This window comes from Nicotiana tabacum, chromosome 4, assembly GCF_000715075.1.
Source record: "Nicotiana tabacum cultivar K326 chromosome 4, ASM71507v2, whole genome shotgun sequence".
In the NCBI taxonomy this organism is placed as follows: Eukaryota; Viridiplantae; Streptophyta; class Magnoliopsida; order Solanales; family Solanaceae; genus Nicotiana; species Nicotiana tabacum.
This window is the reverse complement of record NC_134083.1, coordinates 26,428,725-26,450,041: the sequence shown is the minus strand read 5'-3', so window position 1 is coordinate 26,450,041 and position 21,317 is coordinate 26,428,725. Positions and strand designations below refer to the sequence as shown.

At 35.3% G+C, this 21,317-nt stretch overlaps 2 protein-coding genes and 1 long non-coding RNA gene across 3 annotated transcripts; 2 read left to right on the top strand and 1 right to left on the bottom strand.

Annotated features, from left to right (window-relative positions):
- Positions 1 to 12,081: 12,081 nt before the first annotated feature.
- On the top strand, positions 12,082 to 14,394 carry LOC107770168 (uncharacterized). Its single transcript, XR_001644544.2, has 2 exons — positions 12,082 to 12,635; positions 13,556 to 14,394. It is a non-coding gene; the product is annotated as an uncharacterized LOC107770168 (long non-coding RNA).
- Positions 14,395 to 16,736: 2,342 nt separating this feature from the next.
- LOC107773063 (UDP-glycosyltransferase 83A1) lies at positions 16,737 to 19,244 on the top strand. Its single transcript, XM_016592508.2, has 2 exons — positions 16,737 to 17,951; positions 18,322 to 19,244. The coding sequence occupies exons 1-2, from the start codon at positions 17,462 to 17,464 to the stop codon at positions 19,194 to 19,196; spliced, it is 1,365 nt and encodes a 454-aa protein (XP_016447994.2). The 5' UTR covers positions 16,737 to 17,461; the 3' UTR covers positions 19,197 to 19,244.
- Positions 19,245 to 19,684: 440 nt separating this feature from the next.
- On the bottom strand, positions 19,685 to 20,861 carry LOC142179837 (expansin-A23-like). The gene is made up of 3 exons (XM_075250722.1): positions 20,796 to 20,861; positions 20,501 to 20,561; positions 19,685 to 20,394 (listed from the first exon to the last, which is right to left on the bottom strand). The coding sequence occupies exons 1-3, from the start codon at positions 20,859 to 20,861 to the stop codon at positions 19,742 to 19,744; spliced, it is 780 nt and encodes a 259-aa protein (XP_075106823.1). The 3' UTR covers positions 19,685 to 19,741.
- Positions 20,862 to 21,317: the final 456 nt, after the last annotated feature.

Sequence of the window (21,317 nt, the reverse complement as noted above, 5' to 3'; positions counted from 1 at the left end):
AGTGATGAAAATCCCACAATCAGAGAAAAAGTTGAAACACTGAAAAAAGAATCAGAAAATGAGAAAGTCTCACCAGAAGAAGTTCAATAAAAAATTGAACTCAAAAAATCTTCCTTCTCATTTGAAATATGTTTTTCTTGAACCTTATTTCTAGTAATCATTTCATCTTCTTTGACTACAGAACAGGAATACAAACTGATAGAAGTCTTGAGGAAATACAAAAGAGCTTTAGGGTGGACTATAGCTGACATCAAATGAATTAATCCAGCTATTTGTATGCATAGGATCCTCATGTAAGATAATTACAAACCAATAGTCCAACCCCAAAGGAGACTGAATCCAGCAATGCAAGAAGTTGTCAAGAAATAAGTGGTGAAACTTTTAGCAACTGGTATTATATATCCAATATCTGACAGCCTTCGGGAAAGTCCTGCACAGGTAGTACCAAAGAAAGGAGGTATGGCCGTAATAAAAAATAAAAATAATGAACTCATACCTATTAGAACAGTCACAAGATGGAGAGTCTGTATTGATTATAGACGACTTAATGATGCCACGAGGAAAGATCATTTTCCTTTGCCTTTTATTGTCCAACTGCTGGAAAAAATTGCAGGCCATGATTTTTATTATTTTCTTGACGGATATTCTGGGTATAATCAGATGCTAATTTCTCTAGAAGATCAGTATAAAACCACATTCACATGCCCCCAAGGTACGTATGCTTACAGAAGAATGCCATTTGGACTATGTAATGCTCCTGCTATATTTCAGCGTTGCATGTCGGAAATTTTCTCAAATATGACTGAAAAGTTTCTTGATATTTTCATGGATGATTTCATACTTTTTGGTAAGACATTTGAGGATTGTTTCTATCATTTAACTTTGGTGCTTAAAATATGTGAATAAACAAATTTAGTTCTTAACTGGAAAAAATGTCACTTTATGGTAATAGAGAGAATTATTTTAGGACATAAAATCACCGCTAAAGGAATAGAAGTTGATAAGGCTAAATTGATCTTATGGCAGGATTACACTCTCCTACCACCGTTAAAGGTATGAGAAGTTTCTTAGGGCATGCGGGTTTTTACAGAAGGTTTATAAAAGACTTTTTAAAATTTTTAAAACCTCTGACTAACCTACTGATGAAAGATGTGAAGTTTGAATTTTTAGATGTTACAGAAAAGCATTTGAGTTTATCAAAGAACAATTGACTAATGCTCCAATTGTTGTCTCTCCTGATTGGAGCCAGGCACTTGAAATAATGTATGATTGGCGAGTGCAAAACACACACTTAAATTGTGCTCGCTAGTCAAAGATAGTATAGTATATTATCGTGTCCATATGGATTGGGTTTAAATAGTGTTCTCATAGTTTCTAGCTTGATTGCTATCCAAGAGGATCAACAATGGAGATTTCTATGATTTCTAACTACAAGTAACTAAGAACCTAAATCTATTGACTAATGACAATCGCAACAAAGGTAAGCAAGGAAGTTATCAATGGGAGAAAATATAGGTTGATAGGATAGGTGCAAGATAATTATTCGGGATCTAAATCTAGATAATTCACTACTAATGTTCAAGTAAGTCTCTCGAATTCACTTAATTATCAGTACAATTGTTTAGTAGAGACTCCTCTCTCGACTAAGTCTCAACCTCACAATATGAACCAATTTACGGTCGGTGAAGATATGCAAGAATTCGGAATGGATTGGTCTTTAGGAGAACCACTTTCGATTATCCTCCTAACTAGGTTTAATCAAGGATTCAACTAGCCTCTTTCAATTACTTAGAAGAATCTATGAACTCAACGAACAATATAGTGCAAATATATCACATGTTATGCTTCTCTCAATTACAAGAACAAGTGAACATAGATGCAACAATTAAATCTTTCAAAAATAATTTAAATACATAAAAATAGAGTTATAATCCATAAACAACCATCAATACACCAAATCTATTAAAACCCAAAAGGTTCTACTCCATAGACATGGAGAAGTTATCCACAAATGAAACAAAAGTATAAGAAAACATAAATACAATCCAAACTCGGATCTTGAGTGAGGAAGGAAGGATAAAATCCTTGTGCTCTTGCTTCTCCCTCCTCTCCTTAGCTTCCTTAGGTCTAAGGTATGTCAAAAGTTGTTCTAAAATGGTGTTTTGGGGTATTTAATCCGCCCCCAAAATAAAAACGGATGAAACTACCCTTTTCTTAGCGAAATAGGACTCTTCCCAGAAAAGACATACGCGGCCGCGCACCTGGAGACCTGCTCGCGCATTTGGTTGCGCATTTTGCACATTGTTCTACCCCAAGTGTGCGCCTAGTGCGCGATCGCGCACCTGGGTGGTATCAGTTGGGAATTTGGGAAAACGTAAAACATGTTGTAGACCTTTTAAATAGCTTTCCAACTATATATTGCGGAGCCCAAACGGATTTCTGAACGAAAAGTTATGTGCATTTTACTGGACAATGTGCAGTATGCCTGCTCGATTTTTTATTTCGTTCTTAAAGTGCACTATCATCCGTTGATCCCCGAACATGATCCCAACTTAATCCTTGGGAATTTACTCAGACTTCAAAGCTCCAAAATAGTATGAATTCATTCCATAACATCTACATAGATCGGAATCACTCCTACAAGTCATAAAACACACAATTAGTGCAAAACACTAGCGATTAAAGCTCCAACTCAATTAAATTGCAGTAAATTAGAGTGCAATAAGAGACTAAAATATAAAATTATAGCCTACCATAAACATCCCACAGTTAAACCATTGCTCGTCCTTGAGCAATCAAACCACACTTTATATAGACACGACCTTTTTAAACAACTCCCCTAACTTATTACACCAAGAATATTTAAAATAGATTAAGCACAATACCGTAACATTCTCCCCTCAAGATTTAACTCAAAAGCACCACGCATTTTTCACAACCTACTCACTTACTCTAACACATAGGTCAATGACATTACCATTCCTTCATGAATCAAGTGCCCTTACACAAGAATAACGAGTAGTTCCACAAACAATAAAGTTTAAGAACAATTAGGAACTCAAGATAGGAAGAATTCGCTCACCCTCAGAACAACATTCATGTGCAACAAAAGATGTACCATAAGTTGGCCGGTAATGTACTACTCTACTAATTGAGCTTATTCAGTCAAGGATCAAGTAGGACTTTAATTAGTTGTAATGTAGGCTGCGGGACGGGTATGATACATTTAGATATAAGAGTAACTACACCTCCCTAAGAACTTTTAATATATATACTTAACCTTTAAATCCCACACTTATGTCAAACCATAACTCCACCTTCACATCTGTATATGTCAACTCCCAACTTCTTTAAGTACAAATACATCAAAAGTTACCACTATCAATGAATATAAACTATTTTTTTCTTCATTTTTTTTTTGATTCAAGTGGCTCATACTTTTTCACAACAATGCACCTTTATCCTTATTTCAATAGTTGCACTCAAAAGCCAAACCAACCACCCCACACTTCAACTTTTACAAAGTTCATATCAATTTCAAGTGCTCACAGGAGGTAAATGGTTCAAATAGATGGTCAATTCAAACTAAAGGGTAAGGCTTGTAATGTGGTTACCAAAGAAACATAATTACAGGCTAAACGGGGTTAACTACGATACATAACAATTTGGTGATTAAAATATATAGCTGGCTCAACAAATAAACGCCTATATTATTTTCAAGACTGAACAAATCTACTATTTTGCTTTGCAAACACACAGGGCAAGTTCTAGACATCAAATGCAGTGCACAAAATACACAAAATCTCTCTCACACACACACATGGCACAAAACTCACTCAGGATCGGACTCATCAAGACACTCTAATCAAAGTAGTTAAGCAAAGTTAAGATCATACATTTTAAAGTACTTATACAAGAGTCAAAAACTGAGCCTAAGTGTCACAACTAAAGCACTTACTATTCTCAAGGCATAATAAATTCAAGAGATATTGCTTTCATTTAAAATCACAGCACAAGGTTTCCTACTCCTAAAAAAATAAAAACTAACTACACCCGGTTCAAATAAAATCCTTGGAAAAGAACTGCGGCACAAAGAAAAACCAAGGGGGAATTAATACATGACCTACAAAAGAAAATCGCTTTTTTTTAAGTCCTGCAACCAACCAAAATAAACTAGAAATACCGATATTCATATATGTACTACATAATATCCAATGAAAGAAAACAAACAGTTATTTACGTATTTACATCCCCACCCCACATTTTAAATTATGGGGTGTCCCCATGACACACAAATAAAAAGTAAGAGGTAAAGTAAACTCCCCTGGACTTTTTTTATTTCCGAGAACTTGTGAACTCCATCCCTAATTCTGAATGCATTTTTCGATTTCGCTCCCCGGGATTCTTTATGGAGCTCATCAGACCAAAGTCCTTTAAGGATATTTGAAAGACTCGCTCTTTTCTTTCTTTCTTGGCCTCATTTTGAGCGGTAGATTGTTCTTGTAGGATTATCCTCAACTTATTTTTACATTCATTCACAAGATCAATCCCTGTATATTCCTGTAAATACCCAAAAATAAAATTCACATGATCAAGGTTAGAATAAGAAAATGAAGAAGAAGGGCCATGTGAGTGTTCCTCTAGCATGTCCAAGACCATTTGTTCCTCATTCTCTTCTAATAAAAATTGTGGTCGTGGATAGGTGGATGGGGATTTGAACTCTTTTTTTTATGCACAATCAACCCAAGCCTCATCTTCAATCATCTCAGTTGAAAAAGAGTCTTTTTGAAGAGTGGAAAACTCTCTTTATAGATGTTCATCATCTCGGATAAGCCCAATTTCGCACAGTATCTTTTCCGTATATTCATCATCACAATGTAATGAGCTTTCTGAAAGTGTACTTATTATTTGACTCACTTGCATTGTTAGGTTGTTAATGTCTTTATCATCTTGTGTAAATCTCTCTTCCACCTTATTCATGAACTTATACATAATCTCTTCTAAACTAACATTCTCCGCTTGAGGTGGTTGTCTCACTTCGCTTGCATTCCAGTCATAATAAGGGTATTCATCCCAACCAGAGTCAGAATTGTTCACATATGAATCCTCATACCTGTACGGACTAGAGACAAAGTGAGAGTGTTCAAAATATGAACCATAGGAAGAATACCTACCTGCTTGACAATCAACCCATAGATGATTTCCACCGCATTTAAAACACATAGCAGACCGCTGATAATGTTCAGCTGCTAACTCTTTAACCGTTCTCTTAGGCTGGTTGTACTCTATCTTTACAACATTTAGAGTTCAGTATCAAGAATATGTTCTTCAAGATTTCTTCAACAAAAGAAATCTTGAAGAGAAGTTAACATAACAAAACTAAAAATAACATAAAGAAAAAGAAAATAGAAAAGCTAATTCCTGAATTAGCACTACAAACTATTTCAAACACTATTGATTGCCAATCCGTGGTAACGACGCCAAAATTTAATGAGCACAAAACACACACTTAAATTGTGCTCGCTAGTCAAAGATAGTATAGTATAATATCGTGTACACATGGATTGGATTTAAACAGTGTTCTCGTAGTTTCTAGCTTGATTGCTATCCAGGAGGATCAACAATGGAGATTTCTATGATTTCTAACTATAATTAACTAAGAACCTAAATCTATTGACTAATGACAATCGCAACAAAGGTAAGCAAGGAAGTTATCAATGGGAGAAAATATAGGTTGATAGGATAGGTGCAAGATAATTATTCGGGATCTAACTCTAGATAATTTACTACTAATGTTCAAGTGAGTCTCTCGAATTCACTTAATTATCAGTACAATTTTTTAGTAGAAACTCCTCTCTCGATTAAGTCTCAACCTCACAATATGAACCAATTTACGCTCGGTAAAGATATGCAAGAATTTGTAATGGATTGGTCTTTAGGAGAATCTCTTTCCATTATCCTCCCAACTAGGTTTAATCAAGGATTCCACTAGCCTCTTTCGATTACTTATAAGAATCTATGAACGCAACCAACAATATAGTGCAAATATATCATAAGTTATGCATCTCTCGATTATAAGAACAAGTGAACATAGATGCAACAATTAAATCTTTCAAAAATGATTCAAATACATAAAAATAGAGTTATAATCCACAAACAACCATCAATACACCAAATCAAAATGACCCAAAAGGTTCTACTCCATACACATGGAGATGTTTTCCACAAATGAAACAAAAGTATAGGAAAACATAAATACAATCCAAACCCAGATCTTGAGTGAGGAAAGAAGGATGAAATCCTTCTGCTCTTGCTTCTCCCTCTTCTCCTTAGCTTCCTTAGGTCTAAGGTATGTCAAAAGTTGTTCTAAAATGGTATTTTGGGGTATTTAATACGCCCCCCCAAAAAACGGACAAAACTACCATTTTCTTAGCGAAATAGGACTCTTCCCGTATAGGAAATGCATGGCTGCGCACCTGGAGACCTGCTCGCGCACTTGGTTCCGCATTTTGCACATTGTTCTGCCCCAAGTGCACGCCCAGTGCGCGATCGCGCACCTGGATGGCATCATTTGGGAATTTGGAAAAACATAAAACATAAAAGTTGTATCCCTTTTACATAGATTTCCAACGATATATTGTGGAGCCCAAATGGATTTCTGAGCGAAAAGTTATGTGCATTTTACTGGACAATGCGCAGTATGCCTGCTCGATTCTTCGTTTCGTTCTTAAAGTGCACTATCATCCGTTGATCCCCGAACACGATCCCAACTTAATCCTTGGGAATTTACTCAGACTTCAAAGCTCCAAAATATCATGAATTCATTCCATAACATCTACATAGATCGGAATCACTCCTATAAGGCATAAAACACACAATTAGTGCAAAACACTAGCGATTAAAGCTCCAACTGTCACGACCCAAAATCTCACCTGTCGTGATGACGTCTATCTCAATACTAGACAAGTCTACAATTTCAATAAACCACCATATCTTTTAAGTTTGAAAACAAAATAATTAAATTCAGCGGAAGAAACTCACAATTTCAATTATAACACTCCCAAAACCCGGTGTCACTGAGTACATGAGCATCTAAATGAATACAAAGTCTGACTGATAAAAATCATTGTCTGAAATATAGAACAGTACAATAACTAAACAGGAAGGGAATCAAGTCTGCGGTCGTCAAGCAGCTACCTTGATAGTCTCCAACAGAAATAACTCCGAATTCTAGCAGTCGTCATATCCGGGAGCACCTGGATCTGCACACGAGGTGCAGAGTGTAGTATGAGTACAACTAACTCAATAAGTAACAAGACTAACCTCTGGGCTGAAAGTAGTGACGAACTCCACAGGTACAACCCAGTATAAATAATGATACAGAAATGTAGGCATGCTTTCAAGTTCAACTGTAAAACTCAGTACAAGCGAAATAGATCAATACTGCATGGTATGAGGAACATGACATCTCAGTAGAAAGACCTCAAGTAAATACTGGTCACCAATTATTCGGTCACTCGGTACTGTTTATGGCCAATCCAGCCCAGGGGTGTTCCAACCCGTATATAAATACACATCGACTGACAGTCAGTCACTCAGTACCGTATAAGGCCAATCCAGCCCTGGGGTAATTTATCCCCAAATGTAAATGATACAGACAAGATCCATGTCCAAGTAAATTCATTACAATATAAATAAGTAAGGCAAGTTCATGCCCTAGGAAACCCATCCCGAATATATATAATCATCTACGCTCACTGGGGATGTGTACAGACTCCGGAGGGGCTCCTTCAGCCCAAGCGTGATATAAAGCCTTTATGGCCTACTGCAGGCGGACAATCCCGATCCGTATAATAATAAAGCCTATAAGGCCTGCTGCAGGCGAGCATCCCCGATCCATAAAATAGTAAAGCCTATAAGGCCTGTTGCAGGCGGGCAGCCCCGATCCAATAATAATAATGTATAAAGCCATTCTGGCCTGCTGCAGGCGGGCAGCCCCGATCCATTTAATGATAACATATATAAAGCCAATATGTCATGCTACAACGCGCAGCTTGATCCCATAAATATCCTCACAATGGACGACTATGACTGAGTATGAAATGTATAATTTTAAAATAATTAATTCAACAGCAACACGACCCTATGGGTCAAAAATATTGGCACATAGCCTAAACACGATATTTAATAAGAGCCTCGGCTCAATTTCTCTCACACGTGGAACACGGTCAAATAATAACATGATTCATTAATTTTACAACTGCACAGGATTTATTCAAGACACAATTTCTATAGTGCACGTCTACATGCTCGTCACCTAGCGTGTGTGTCACCTCCAAACAATTTATATCATAACAAATTTCGAGGATTCGTACCCTCAGAACCAAGTTTAGAAGTGTTACTTACCTCAAACCGTGTAATTCTTTACTCCGCTATGCCTTTGCCTCGTGAATTGGCCTCCAAATACCTCGAATCAAGCCACAATTAATTCGATTCAGTCAATAAAATTTATTGAAATTAATTCCATAAGAAAATATTAATTTTTCAACAAAATCCGAAATTTAGCTCAAAAATCGCCCGCTGGACCCACGTCTCAAAACCCTGCAAAAGTTACAAAATCTGAAAGCTCATTCAACTACGAGTCTAACCATACCAATTTTACCAAAATCCGACATCAACTCGACCTCCAAATCATCAAATCTTATTTCTAAATCCCTAAGTTCAAATCCCCGATTTAGACCTCAAAAACATATAATCTAGTCGGATTATTCGATGATAATTCAATATTATGGAGTAGAAATAATCACAAGTGACTTACCTCAAGTTTTCCTTGAATTCTCTCTGAAAATCGTCCCAAAAATCGTGCTTGAAGGTCCAAAAATGGCAAAACTCGGAACCCCTTCGAAATGTATACTGTCCAGGGGTTCCGCACCTGCGACTCACTTAGCCGCTTCTGCGGTCTCGCAGGTGCGAGAATTCAACCGCTTCTGCGGTTTCGCCAAGCCTCCACTGGAACCGCTTCTGGGAGCTAGGAGCCGCTTCTGCGGGCTCGCATTTGCGAGGCTCGCTCCGCTTCTGCGATGGCTGGTGCGAACATGCGGCTTCGCACCTGCGATTAAACCTCCGCAGGTGCGAAAATACCAGAAGCAAAAATTCCAGCATTGGTTTTAAGTCCGAATTTGATCCGTTAACCATCCGAAACTCACCCGAGGCCCCCGGGACCTCAACCAAACATACCAACAAGTCCAAAAATATCATACAAACTTAGTTGAACCCTCAAATCACCTCAAACAACGCTAAAACCACGAATCATACCCCAATTCAAGCCTAATGAACTTTGAAATTTCAAGTTTCCACAAACGACGCCGGAACCTACCAAATCAAGTCCGATTAACCTCAAATTTTACACACAAGTCATAAATGGTATAACGGACCTACTAAAGTTTTCAGAACGGGATTTCGACCCCGATATCAAAAAGTCAACCCCCCGTTCAAACTTCCCAAAAATTCAACTTTCGCCATTTCAAGCCTAATTCCACTACGGACTTCCAAATAATTTTCCGAACATGCTCCTTAGTCCAAAATCACCATACGGAGTTATTGAAATCATCAAAATTCTATTCCGGGGTCGTTTACATATAAGTCGATATCCGATCACTATTTTAACTTAAGCTTTAAACCTTGGAACTAAGTGTTCCAATTCATTCTAAAACCTCACCGGTCCCGAACCAATTAACCCGATAAGTCATAAAATAATTGTAAAGCATAAATTGAGAAGTAAATGAGAAAACGGGATTATAATACTCAAAACGATCGACCGGGTCGTTACACCAACTCAATTAAAGTACAGTAAATTAGAGTGAAATAAGCGACTAAAATACAAGATTATAGCCTGCCATAAATGATGCAAGTGATATAGCAGTAGGAGCGATATTGGGATAAAAGAAAAATAAGATCTTTAGACCCATATACTATGCTAACAGAACCATCAATGAATCTCAAGTGAATTATGCAACAACCGAGAAGGAGTTATTGGCAGTAGTATTTGCGTTTGACAAATTTTATTCTTATTTTATAGGAATGAAGATTACAGTGTTCACTGATCATGTAACCTTAAAGTATCTATTAGCAAAGAAAGACGCTAGACCTAGATTGCTAAGATGGATACTCCTTTTGCAAGAATTTAATTTTGAAATAAAATATAGAAAAGGTTCAAAAAATTAGGTAGTTGATCATTTATCACGTTTAGAGAATCCTCCTACTGAAATACTAGATATCCAAGAGGAATTTTCTGATGAGCATATCTTTTCAGTCGCAAAGGTTGTCAATAGATCTCCTTGGTTTGTTGATATTGCCAATTATTTAGCGGGAGGGTGGATTCCAAAAGATTTTTTTTATGATCAAAGAAAAAAGCTTAAAAAAGAGGCAAGACATTATTACTGGGAAGATCCTTATTTGTTTAAATTTTGTGCAGATGACATAATCAGGAGATATACCTGAGACATAAATGAATAATATTTTAAGTTATTGCCATGATGGAGCTGTAGGAGGACACTACGGAGGAAGAAGGACGTCAGCTAAAGTACTTGAAGTTGGTTATCTCTGGCATACTTTGTTCAAAGATGCAAGAAATTTTGTTGCCGTTTGTGACAAATGTCAAAGAACCGGCAACATTTCAAAAAGGGATGAGATACCTCTTAACTCTATCGTTGTGTGTGAAATATTTGATGTTTGGTGCATTGACTTCATAAGTCATTTTCCTCCTTCAAGTGATTGCGAATATATTTTAGTAGCTATTGATTATGTCTCAAAATGGGTAGAAGCAATTGCTACTAAAAATAATGATGCTCGAGTTGTTTGTTATATTCTCAAGAAAAATATCTTTTTTAGATTTGAAACTCCACGAGTTATCATAAGTGATCAAGGAACTCATTTTATAAATAGACAATTTGCTAGTTTGTTGTCAAGGTATGTAGTTACTCATAAAACAGGAACTTCATATCATGCTCAAACAAGCGGACAAGTAGAAGTACTCAACAGAGAATTAAAAAGAAATTTAGAAAAAACAGTTGGCTCTTTCCGAAAAAACTTGTCTCTAAAATTAGATGACGCTTTGTGGGCTTACAGAACTGCTTTCAAAATTTCGATAGGCATCTCCTTATAGACTATTTTTTGGAAAATCTTGTCATTTACCTGTAGAGTTAAAACATAAAGTATATTGGGCTATAAAATTATTAAATTTAAACTTGCCAGATGCAGAAAAAAATCGTCTATTGCAGCTTGATGAGTTGGAAGAGTTTAGACTTACAGCATATGAAAATGTTAAATTGTATAAAGAAAAGACAAAAAAATGGCATGACAAGCACATTCGCCATAAAATCTTTAAAGTTGGAGATAGTTTTATGTTATACAATAGTCGGTTGAGATTATTTCCAGGAAAGTTCAAGTCACGCTGGACAGGACCGTACGTTATAACTGAAGTAACCCATTATGGTGCCATTGAAATACAACACATGAATGGGAAAAATAAATTCAAAGTGAACGGCCATCGTTTGAAGCCTTATGTCACCAGAACATTTGACAAACAGGTTTCAACATATATAATAAGTCGAGTTGACGCCATTAAACTCAGAACTATTCTCTTATTGGTCTTCTTAATTTTTGTAATTTATTAACAATATATATACAAGTACTTTTATATCTAAATAAAAAAAATTAATTAAAAATATAATGTATATATACTGTATAATAATTGTAATGTAAGTATTAGTCACAAAGTAAAGATAAAAAAAGATTTTCTTCATGTATGTTGGTTATTATTTTAATTTACTAAGTAAATAAAAGAAGTTTCTATTTTTTTATGTTTATGTAACTTTCAGCAAGTTGTTATTACATAGTTTTTAAAAAAAAGTAAAAAAAAAAAGATAAAAATTTGTTCAAAAATCAAGCTTTAATGAAAAAAAGAAGAAAAGTGAAACTTATCAAAACAACAAACTAATCTTGTTACGGTGGATTGGTAAAAAAATCTAAAAAGTAAGAGATTGTAAATAAATAATAGGTGTACAAAATTATTTTCACCTCACATTTATCTCTCTCAAAACCAAACAGCGTTCCCAACAATGAAAAACCCCCTTCGTTTCTCTTGCTTCAGCCCCAACCACCATTGTACAGTATCCACCACCCTTCTCTGTTATTTCTTAGCCATGACTATCACCTAATAAAATAAAATAAAAAATATTTCTTCTCTTTTTCTTATCTTCAACTACTTTCACTATCTTTGGACCCTTTTGTTTCTTCTCTGTTCAATTTTCCAAATACACCCATCTGGTTAGACACTTGATTTTCACTTGAAAAGAATCTTGCACAATTAACTCTTTCAAATAGTTTCAATAACTCTAGAAGGGAAATCCTTGACCCGGCATCATGGAGACTTAGAGCGGCAAATCGAACAGTGGTTGAAGAATATGAGATGATGCTTTTCCCTTCTAATGGTTTAAAGGCACAATAAATCTTACAAATTGTTGCTGCTTTTGGTTGGAGGTCTTTTGTTCAGTGCCCGGGGGATTACAATCGAAACATAGTTCTGGACTTCTACAGCAATCTTAATCCAGTAAGTCGTACTTCAACAGTGAGAGGTAAAATCATTCACTTTGATGCTGAATTTATAAATGATATTTTTAACTTGAGAAACATTGATGATAGTGAAACCAAGAAATTTATGGATGATCGGGATGTAGATTTTGTAAGACATGTGTTGGGCGAGTTGTGTCCTAATGGCTTTAAAGTTTACTCGGGAACTGCTGAACGCCCTTTGAGTATTAATTGTTCATGTATGATTGAATTAGCAAGAGCTTGGGGTAGATTCGTCAGTTCTGGCGTGATCCCATATTTGAATACCTCGAACTACAATATAGAAAGAGTTCTTTTGATACATGCGATTATGCATGAATTGCCTGTGAATGTGGGGAGATTGGTTAGCGATGCTATGGTTAATTGTCGGATCAAGCCGGATTGTGAATGCTTGTATTTTCCTTCAACTATCACTCGTTTGGTTTCTTTGTTGATGTGGATTTGAGTGGTTTACCAAAGACTGAAAATTCATGCTTTATCGGTAACGACCTTCTCCATAGTTTGAGGCCTCCTACTGGTCCAACCCAAATTGAACAGGAACAAAGGCTTGTTGGCAATGGAGACCAAGCAGAGAATGAGCCAGCACAACCTCTTAATTCAGAAGTTGGAACCACCCCAACTATCCCCGTCCCCGATATTCTGGCTAGTATGCAAGAATTGTTAGGAAGGCAGACTGAATTGATGAACAGTTGGGAGATTTTCAGAAGTGAAAAAGCAGTGTGTGAAGCAGTATTGTCAGCACATGTTGAACATATCATGAAAGAATTAACATAAGCTAGAAATACTCAAAATCTCATATGCCAAACTTTGCAAAATCAATTTGCATATACCTCTCCCATAATCTACACAATAGCAACTGTGATGTGCAATATTGCTAACATTATGAAAAGTTCTGATATTCCTAGTTTTTTGCCTCATTTTACAGCTCCAGGTGGTGGTAGCTTTAATGTTGCAGGTGCAAATTTCTATCAGGGACCATCTGTATTTGTACCAACACCACTTCCCACAACAATGATGGATTTAAACAGGGGAAGTTGATCTACACCAGGTCCGGTGGCATTTAGCAGTCAGCCTCTCTGTTTTTTCTAATCTGGAAGCTAACCATGGAGTAGCTACTACTGACGGTTCGTCGGTTCATATTCAACAAGTAAATGACTTTGATGTCAGTACATAACTTGATCTCTTTCAAGGTAATGGTCATGAAAATTAAGAACTAAGCTTTGTTCATTCAGGAGAATGAACAGTTTAGGTGTGGGAGATGGTAATTTTCTAGTGATTTTTTCTCTATAATAATTTTGGGGTTGTTGACTGGTTCCACTTTACTTGTTTGGAGAAATTGGTTGGTGGATGTTTGTGATTTTGTTCACGGGAAGAAGAAAGTTTTTTTCAACATAACTTTAGAAAGAAAAAAAAACTTTCTTTAATGCTTTTTTGTTGGATGATAGAATGGAGTACTTTGACATGCTGATAGGTGAAGTTTTTTTTGTGTGTAAATAGGCCATGAAATGGCAGATCTAAGGTTGATAGTTTGGTGTTATAGCAATAAGTACTAAAATTTTGTTGTACTAGCCATGAGAGGCAGCTAGAAGTTGACCTGTTGGTTTATGTTTTCATGTTAGTATGAAGAAGAAGGTTGCAACAGGTAACATCATTTTGATAGCTATGGAAATAGCTTGTACATAGTCTAACTTGTTGGTTGTAATGAAACCTTGAATGAAATTTTAATGTAAGTTATTTTGGTACTCTGCACATTTACAACAAAAATGGCTTATTTTCTTGTCTTTGCGTTATTTTAGTACTTTGCCTTAAAAAAGAAAATTATTATTATGTTATTTTAGTACACTTTTGTTTAATTTGAAAAAAAAAAGAGTGAAGCGAGAGAATTTTCAGAATAATTTGCACATGAATAACTTTTGCTCATTTCTTGGCAACATATCTTGAATATTTTAGGTTCATAGAACAATGAAGACTTCTAACTTTATGCCTCCATTTTTGCTAATGTAAGTTTTCTGCTGTGACGCAGCTTTGATTGTTTAAAGAAAATCAAGGCATCTACTTTGACTGTAAGTCTTGAACAAAGTCATCTATGTTTGAAAATCAAGCCACCAAAAAGAAAAGAAAAAGAAAAAGTCACTTTAAAAAAATTTCTTGTATCCTATCAGCCCATAGATTAACATTATAAGCTAATAAAAGTCCTAAAAGATTCTAAATTGGGGAGGGCAGTGTGTACGCAGATCTTACCCCTACCCTAGGGTAGAGAGGCTGTTTCCGATAGACCCTCGGCTTCCTCCCTCCAAGAACTCCCCATCTTGCTCTTGGGGTGACTCGAACTCACAACCTATTGGTTGGAAGTGGAGGGTGCTCACCACTAGAGCAACCCACTCTTGTCGCGATTGACAAGAAAGACAAGCCTATGATTTATTGTAAATAACTGATTTAGTATTCTTGTTTTTTCTAAAACTCAAAGATGTCTAACGGTGATACTTGTAGAGTAAAAGTGAAGATATATATATATATATATATATATATATATATATATATATATATATATATATATATATATATATATATATATATATATATATATATATATATATATATATATATATATATATATATATATATATATATATATATATATATATATATATATATATATATATATATATATATATATATATATATATATATATATATATTCTCGAGAACGAGTAAAAGTTCAAATGTGGGAGAATTCGATAAGTGTATTTTACTTGATTTTAAACATTTAGTTTCTTTGTAAAAACACAAAAAACTATCATATTTCTTCCCTACTTTTGTCTAAATCATGTAGGAAAGGTTAAAAAAGAATTGGCCCGAGAGCAAGAAGATTATAGAGGAAAAAGCAGAAAAACGGACAAGCTAAAGCAGAGTGAAATACAGTGCTAAAGAAAGACATTGTATAAATGTGATTTACCATGACAAAGAACAATCTACTCACAACCGACTACAACATAACTAACCTACAACCGAAGCTCATAACCAAGCATAACAAGGTCATATTTAGAAGTTTATTGAAAATTTTGTCATGGTTTGCCTATAAAAAGAGGCATCAATCGTGAAATCAAGGGGGCAGAGAAAGAAAGCTTAGAAGTTAGAAGTGTACCATCGAAATCAAATTTTAAGCATACCGCTATTTCCTTTCTCTTTCTTCTTTAGTTTCTCTTCTTTTTCATCTTTTAGCCATTATATTGGCTTCGTCTCTAGTTTCGAATAAAATAGTGTCGAAAATTACTCTAATTCCTATTTTTAATTAAATAAGAAAAAATATTCTTCTTGAATATTTCTTTGTATTCTCTTATTTAATGGGCAAGAATATTTCCGTTGTCGGTATTAACTCCAATATGAATTAACTTTTCTTGTGTTGGGAGAATGACACATCTTAATATTTCTATATAATAATAGATATTATTCTATAATTTCATATGCTTGAGCTAAATTCTATTTTATGTTTATCTGCTTTATTGATAGATGTTCATATTTATGTAGTGATATCTATCTATATTATGTTATAATTAATTCTTTCATTTATTTGTTATCGAGAGAGGCAAATACTGTAGTAATCTATTATAATGAGTAGGGTAACCGAAATGGACTTACTAAAAAGAGCATGTTTCAGTTCAAGCCTTTATTTCTGGTTCTTTAATATTACTATTTTGATAATTAATTTGTATAACCGAAAGGAGTGCAACTAATTGTTCAACTTAAGTAATAATATATAAGTGTAATCGTGAGAGACATTTATACATTTGAGAGAAATAAAAATTAAAGAATAAATATATTTACTATATTATAGAAATATTAAGTGAAGTCAGTATCCCAACATCTTTTTATATTTGTGAAACAAAAAAAAATATTTTTCCATTGCTTTATTTACGCATTTTTAGTTAATTAACTCACAACTCAACTCTTTCTGATTATTATAAATAGTAATTAAAACAAAAAATATATATAGAATAAATTAACCAATTTCTATGCGTTGGACATCTTGCTATATTATTATTCGATAGAGTACGGTCACTTATCAGTACATTTTGATAAAAAATGTATTTATCAATTTCGGCTGTAAGTGCTTTTGAGCTATTTTTAACCCGCTAATAATCCAAAAGGGCTCTTAATTAGCTTCGTAGGCAACTTTCCCAAATTTACCTCCCTAAAAATCCTCCGCATCTCATGGAATAAATTCCATTCGACAAATACGGGTAACTCAAAGATCGTCGACCGAGATTTTTACAGCGAAGTTGCTTCTGCCTGGTAAATCGATATGTGCATTGCATATTCTACAACTGTATTTGAAATTCTTGCAATTTTTTACACCAAGCAAAGGAATTGCTCTGTTCCTGATTAAACGTGTTGTACTTTTACTCATTGTAGTGTTAATCTGGGCTATTTACAGTTGAATCGTTTATCTGTTGGTGTAATGTAGTGTTGTTCCTTAAAGCATCAAAATCAATGGGCCCCTAAGAATTTTGTAATGAAAGAGAGAAATATGGGGAAAATTGGGACTTTTAATTGGAGTCTGACGAATGGGTTGGGTTGCTATCAAAAGACCCGTGAAGTAGTTCATTGAAAGAGGCAATCAGCTATAGATTCAGGAAGGATAAGTGTAAGGTAACTGACCAAGGTATATTAAGTGAGTTAAATCAGCTATATACTCGGGAAAGAAATATGTGCGCTCTTTCTGTTATAACAAACCATGGCTGTGTACGAGTCTAAGTCGTCATCTCATACAAAGTGTATAAAATCAAACAAATTTATCGCAGAGGTGGTACTTAGAAGTTAGAAATTGTCAATGGACGCCGATGGCTGTAAAGTTTCTGGCAGTCATGGCCATGTTTTGGTAATGACTTGTCCCTTACAAGGCCACGCAGCGCCCCTCATCAAACTTTCACATCGTATAGCCGAGTATGGGGTGAAGGTCTCATTTGTGAGTACAGAGTTCTCGTCCGCGACTCTGTCCCATGAAATTCCAGATTCTGGGGAAGGAATGATTCGTTTAGTCTCAGTTCCAGATGGACTTGATCCCGAGAATGATAGGAAAGATTTACAAATATTGTCTGAGAGTATTAGGAAAGTTATGCCTGCTCATTTGGAGGACTTGCTCAACAAGGCCAGTGACAAGGTTACTAGTGTTATACTTGATTCACCATTAGGATTTCTGCTGGAAATTCCTAAGAAAATGGGGATCAAGACTGCTGTTTATCTCTGTTCTACACCAGGATGCTTGGCCTTGGGGCTCAATATATCTAAGCTTATTGAAGCAAAAGTCATTGACACTGATGGTAAGCTAATGCCCCTTATATATAATCCTAAACTTTTTATTGTTAGTATTGCTCGTCTGCCCATGGACATAAGCATAACAAAAGAGATTTGAGAAGTAACAATTTAAACTGAAGCAATGTATGATCGACTGAATCAAAACATTTTTTATACGGAACATAAATATATATATATATATATTAAATATACGGAACATAAATATATATATATATATATTAAAATCTGGACTCGTAATTGCAAATTAGTGGTGAGAATATAAAGGTTGAAGTCATCTAAGTTTAAATTTTGGACTCGGCTCTAAACGTAGTGCCATGACAAACGTAGGCTGAGGCACTTATGAATCTAATCTTGGGAAGATTGTAACTCTTGCAGGAACTCCATTAAAGAATGAGAATATTCAAGTTGTGCCAAATTTACCAGCCATGAGCACTGCTGAATTTACGTGGTACCATCCGCAGGGCGCGGATAAACAAAAAATAATGTTTGTATCAATTAAAGAAATTTTTGAATGGATGATAAATTCGGACTGGATTATTTGCAACTGGTTCACTGACCTTGCCCCTTCAGCTTCAATTTTGACTACCAATATTTTTCCTGTTGGTCCTTTACTTGCCAATGGGCAGTCTGCTGGAAGCCTTTATTCAGAAGATTCAAGTTGCTTAACCTGGCTAGACAAACAAGCTCCAAAATCAGTTATTTATGTAGCCTTTGGCAGCACTTCAAGATTCAGCCAACAACAGGTTGAAGAATTGGCATTAGGCCTCGAGCTTATGAATCGACCATTCTTATGGGTGGCTTGGTCAGGCCTGGGAAATGGTTCATTTGCTCTGTACTCGAGTGATTTCTCAGAGAGAGTGGCTAAGCGCGGGAAGATTGTCGAGTGGGCACCTCAAGAAATGGTGTTGGCTCACCCTTCAATTGCCTGTTTTGTGACTCATTGTGGTTGGAATTCCACAATGGAGAGTGTAAGTATGGGAGTACCTTTTCTATGTTGGCCTTATTTTGGAGATCAATTGTATACACAGACTTGTATTTCTGATGGTTGGGAAATAGGCTTATTGTTGAATGCAGATGAGAAAGGGATCATTTCCGGATATGAAATTAAGAGAAAAGTGGAGGATTTGTTATCAGATGACAGCATAAGAGCAAACTCACTTAAGTTGAAGGAAATGGCTAGAAACAGCATAAGTATAGGAGGATCTAGCACCAAAAACTTGGAATTCCTTGTATCACTAATGAAGCAATGAACATATAAGGCTTGATTATTAATTTAATAAAATAATGTTTGTGGATAAGTAAAGCGAAATTGATTATTGGCGTGTTATGGGTAGACTCTCTCTATAAATACAAGTTAATTTATTACTCTCTCTGTTCACTTTTACTTGTCCGATATATTAAAAATATATTTTTACTTTTACTTGTCCATTTTAATAAATCAAGAGAAAGATAAAAAAAAAAAAATTATTTTACCCTTATATTAATTACTCATTTCCAAAATTATTTCCCAAGACTTTGAAATGCTATCATTATTAGAGATTATATGGTAAAATACATAATATATATTTCTTAAGGGACGTAAAAAGTCCAAAATGGATAAGTAAAAATAAACCGAGGGAGTATTTATGTGGATAGATGGGTTAAATCGAGGTATTGTGTTCATTTTGTTTCTTACTCTAGCTCTTGCGGTCATAAATAAATCTATTACACTAAAAGCTATAGAGAATGAGCAGAAATTTAGAAAAATATCGATAAACCCTCTATTGATTCAAAAGGAATCATTTTCCACAATACATCACGAGTTAAAATTATTGGTCGCTTCAAAATTCTGACCAAATTGCCAGTTAGCAGGAACAACATCATCAGATTGAACCCATTGGCCATCACTAGTTTGTACTTGGAAAGACAAGCTCTGTCCTACCAATTGTGCAGAAGTCTGCCAATTTTGGCCCCAATTTCGCGACATAGGAATCCAACCAGTTTTAGATCCTTTGATTTTGATATTGGCAACATCTCCAACACCTCCCACATTGTAAACAAGAACAAGAATCCAATTAGGATTTCCTTTGATCTCAAACTTGATCCCTCCTTTTTTGTGGCACTTGACTCTCCTATAAACTACAGGGACAACCCCTGCTTTATATTTGGCTATTTTTAAGAACATTGGCTCTGACAAATCAAAGTGTTCTTGTGGAGGATTGCACCAAACATCTACAGTTTTTGTGTAATTTGGAGGGCAGAAATTGGTGGCTGTTATTGTAATTTTTACCCCTGCATTGCACCATTGAGGAGCATTTACACACATTATTTCAAAGCAAGCTCCACAGGTTGCCCCATTGTGAAAAAGTGCTGTGCTTAGTGCTGCTGTTTCCAAGCCATATCCTTGCTGGAATAAATTTCCATAGCCACAAGCTCCCTCTGCAATATTATCCAAATATTTGTTAATATCTATGTCGTGAACAAATCAAACTTATAAAGTTGCAAATATTTTTTACACATACATGACAACATTCCTTTAATATAATATCATATTTTTCTATTTCTTTCTTTTAACTTTGACATTCAGACGAGTCGATAGTAATCTTACATACTCGTGTGTAACCAAAACCACTAGCCTATCATTAATAAAGACGTTTTATCAATTGTCAAGCTTCACTCGTGTTTCTCGATTTCTATTTAGATGGAAAATTTATTTCATTTCGAAGAAGAAAAGAAAATTATAATTATGAAATTGGCGTTCATCATGCCATCCATCTCATGGATTGGAAATCATTTGGCTTTTATAACTATACTAACTAATATTTTTAGTGTAATTATTGTAATATAAGTATAGTACAAGTATAACTTACGCATAGTTTCGCCACCCGTTTGGTCTCCATAAAATGTAGCACGGGCATTTCCCCATCCATCGCCATTCAAAGCTCCTTCTACCTGTTTAGTTTCTACTATGCATGCCACACATGGCCAATGTCTATAAATAACAACACTTTACCTCAAAGAGTCGTAAATCATAAATACTGAAAGTCCGAAAATAAGAGCTTATCTGATGACCTACTAGCCTGAATAGAGTTGTGTTGTAGCATCCCATCTCGAGCCATATCTTCAGTTTGAAATAGATGGGGGGTATTTATACTTCATTTCTTCCTCCGCTTCCCATGTCATCTCTTTCACATTATTGCTTCTCCATAAAACCTTCACGGAGGCTACCTCCTTATTTCGTAGCTTGCGAATTTGTCGGTCTAAGATGGCAACTGGAATTTCCTTGTATGACAAGTCCTCCATAATTTGTACATCATCTGTGGATACCACTCTGGTAGGATCTCCAATGCACTTCCGTAGCATAGATACGTGAAAAATCGGATGGACTAACT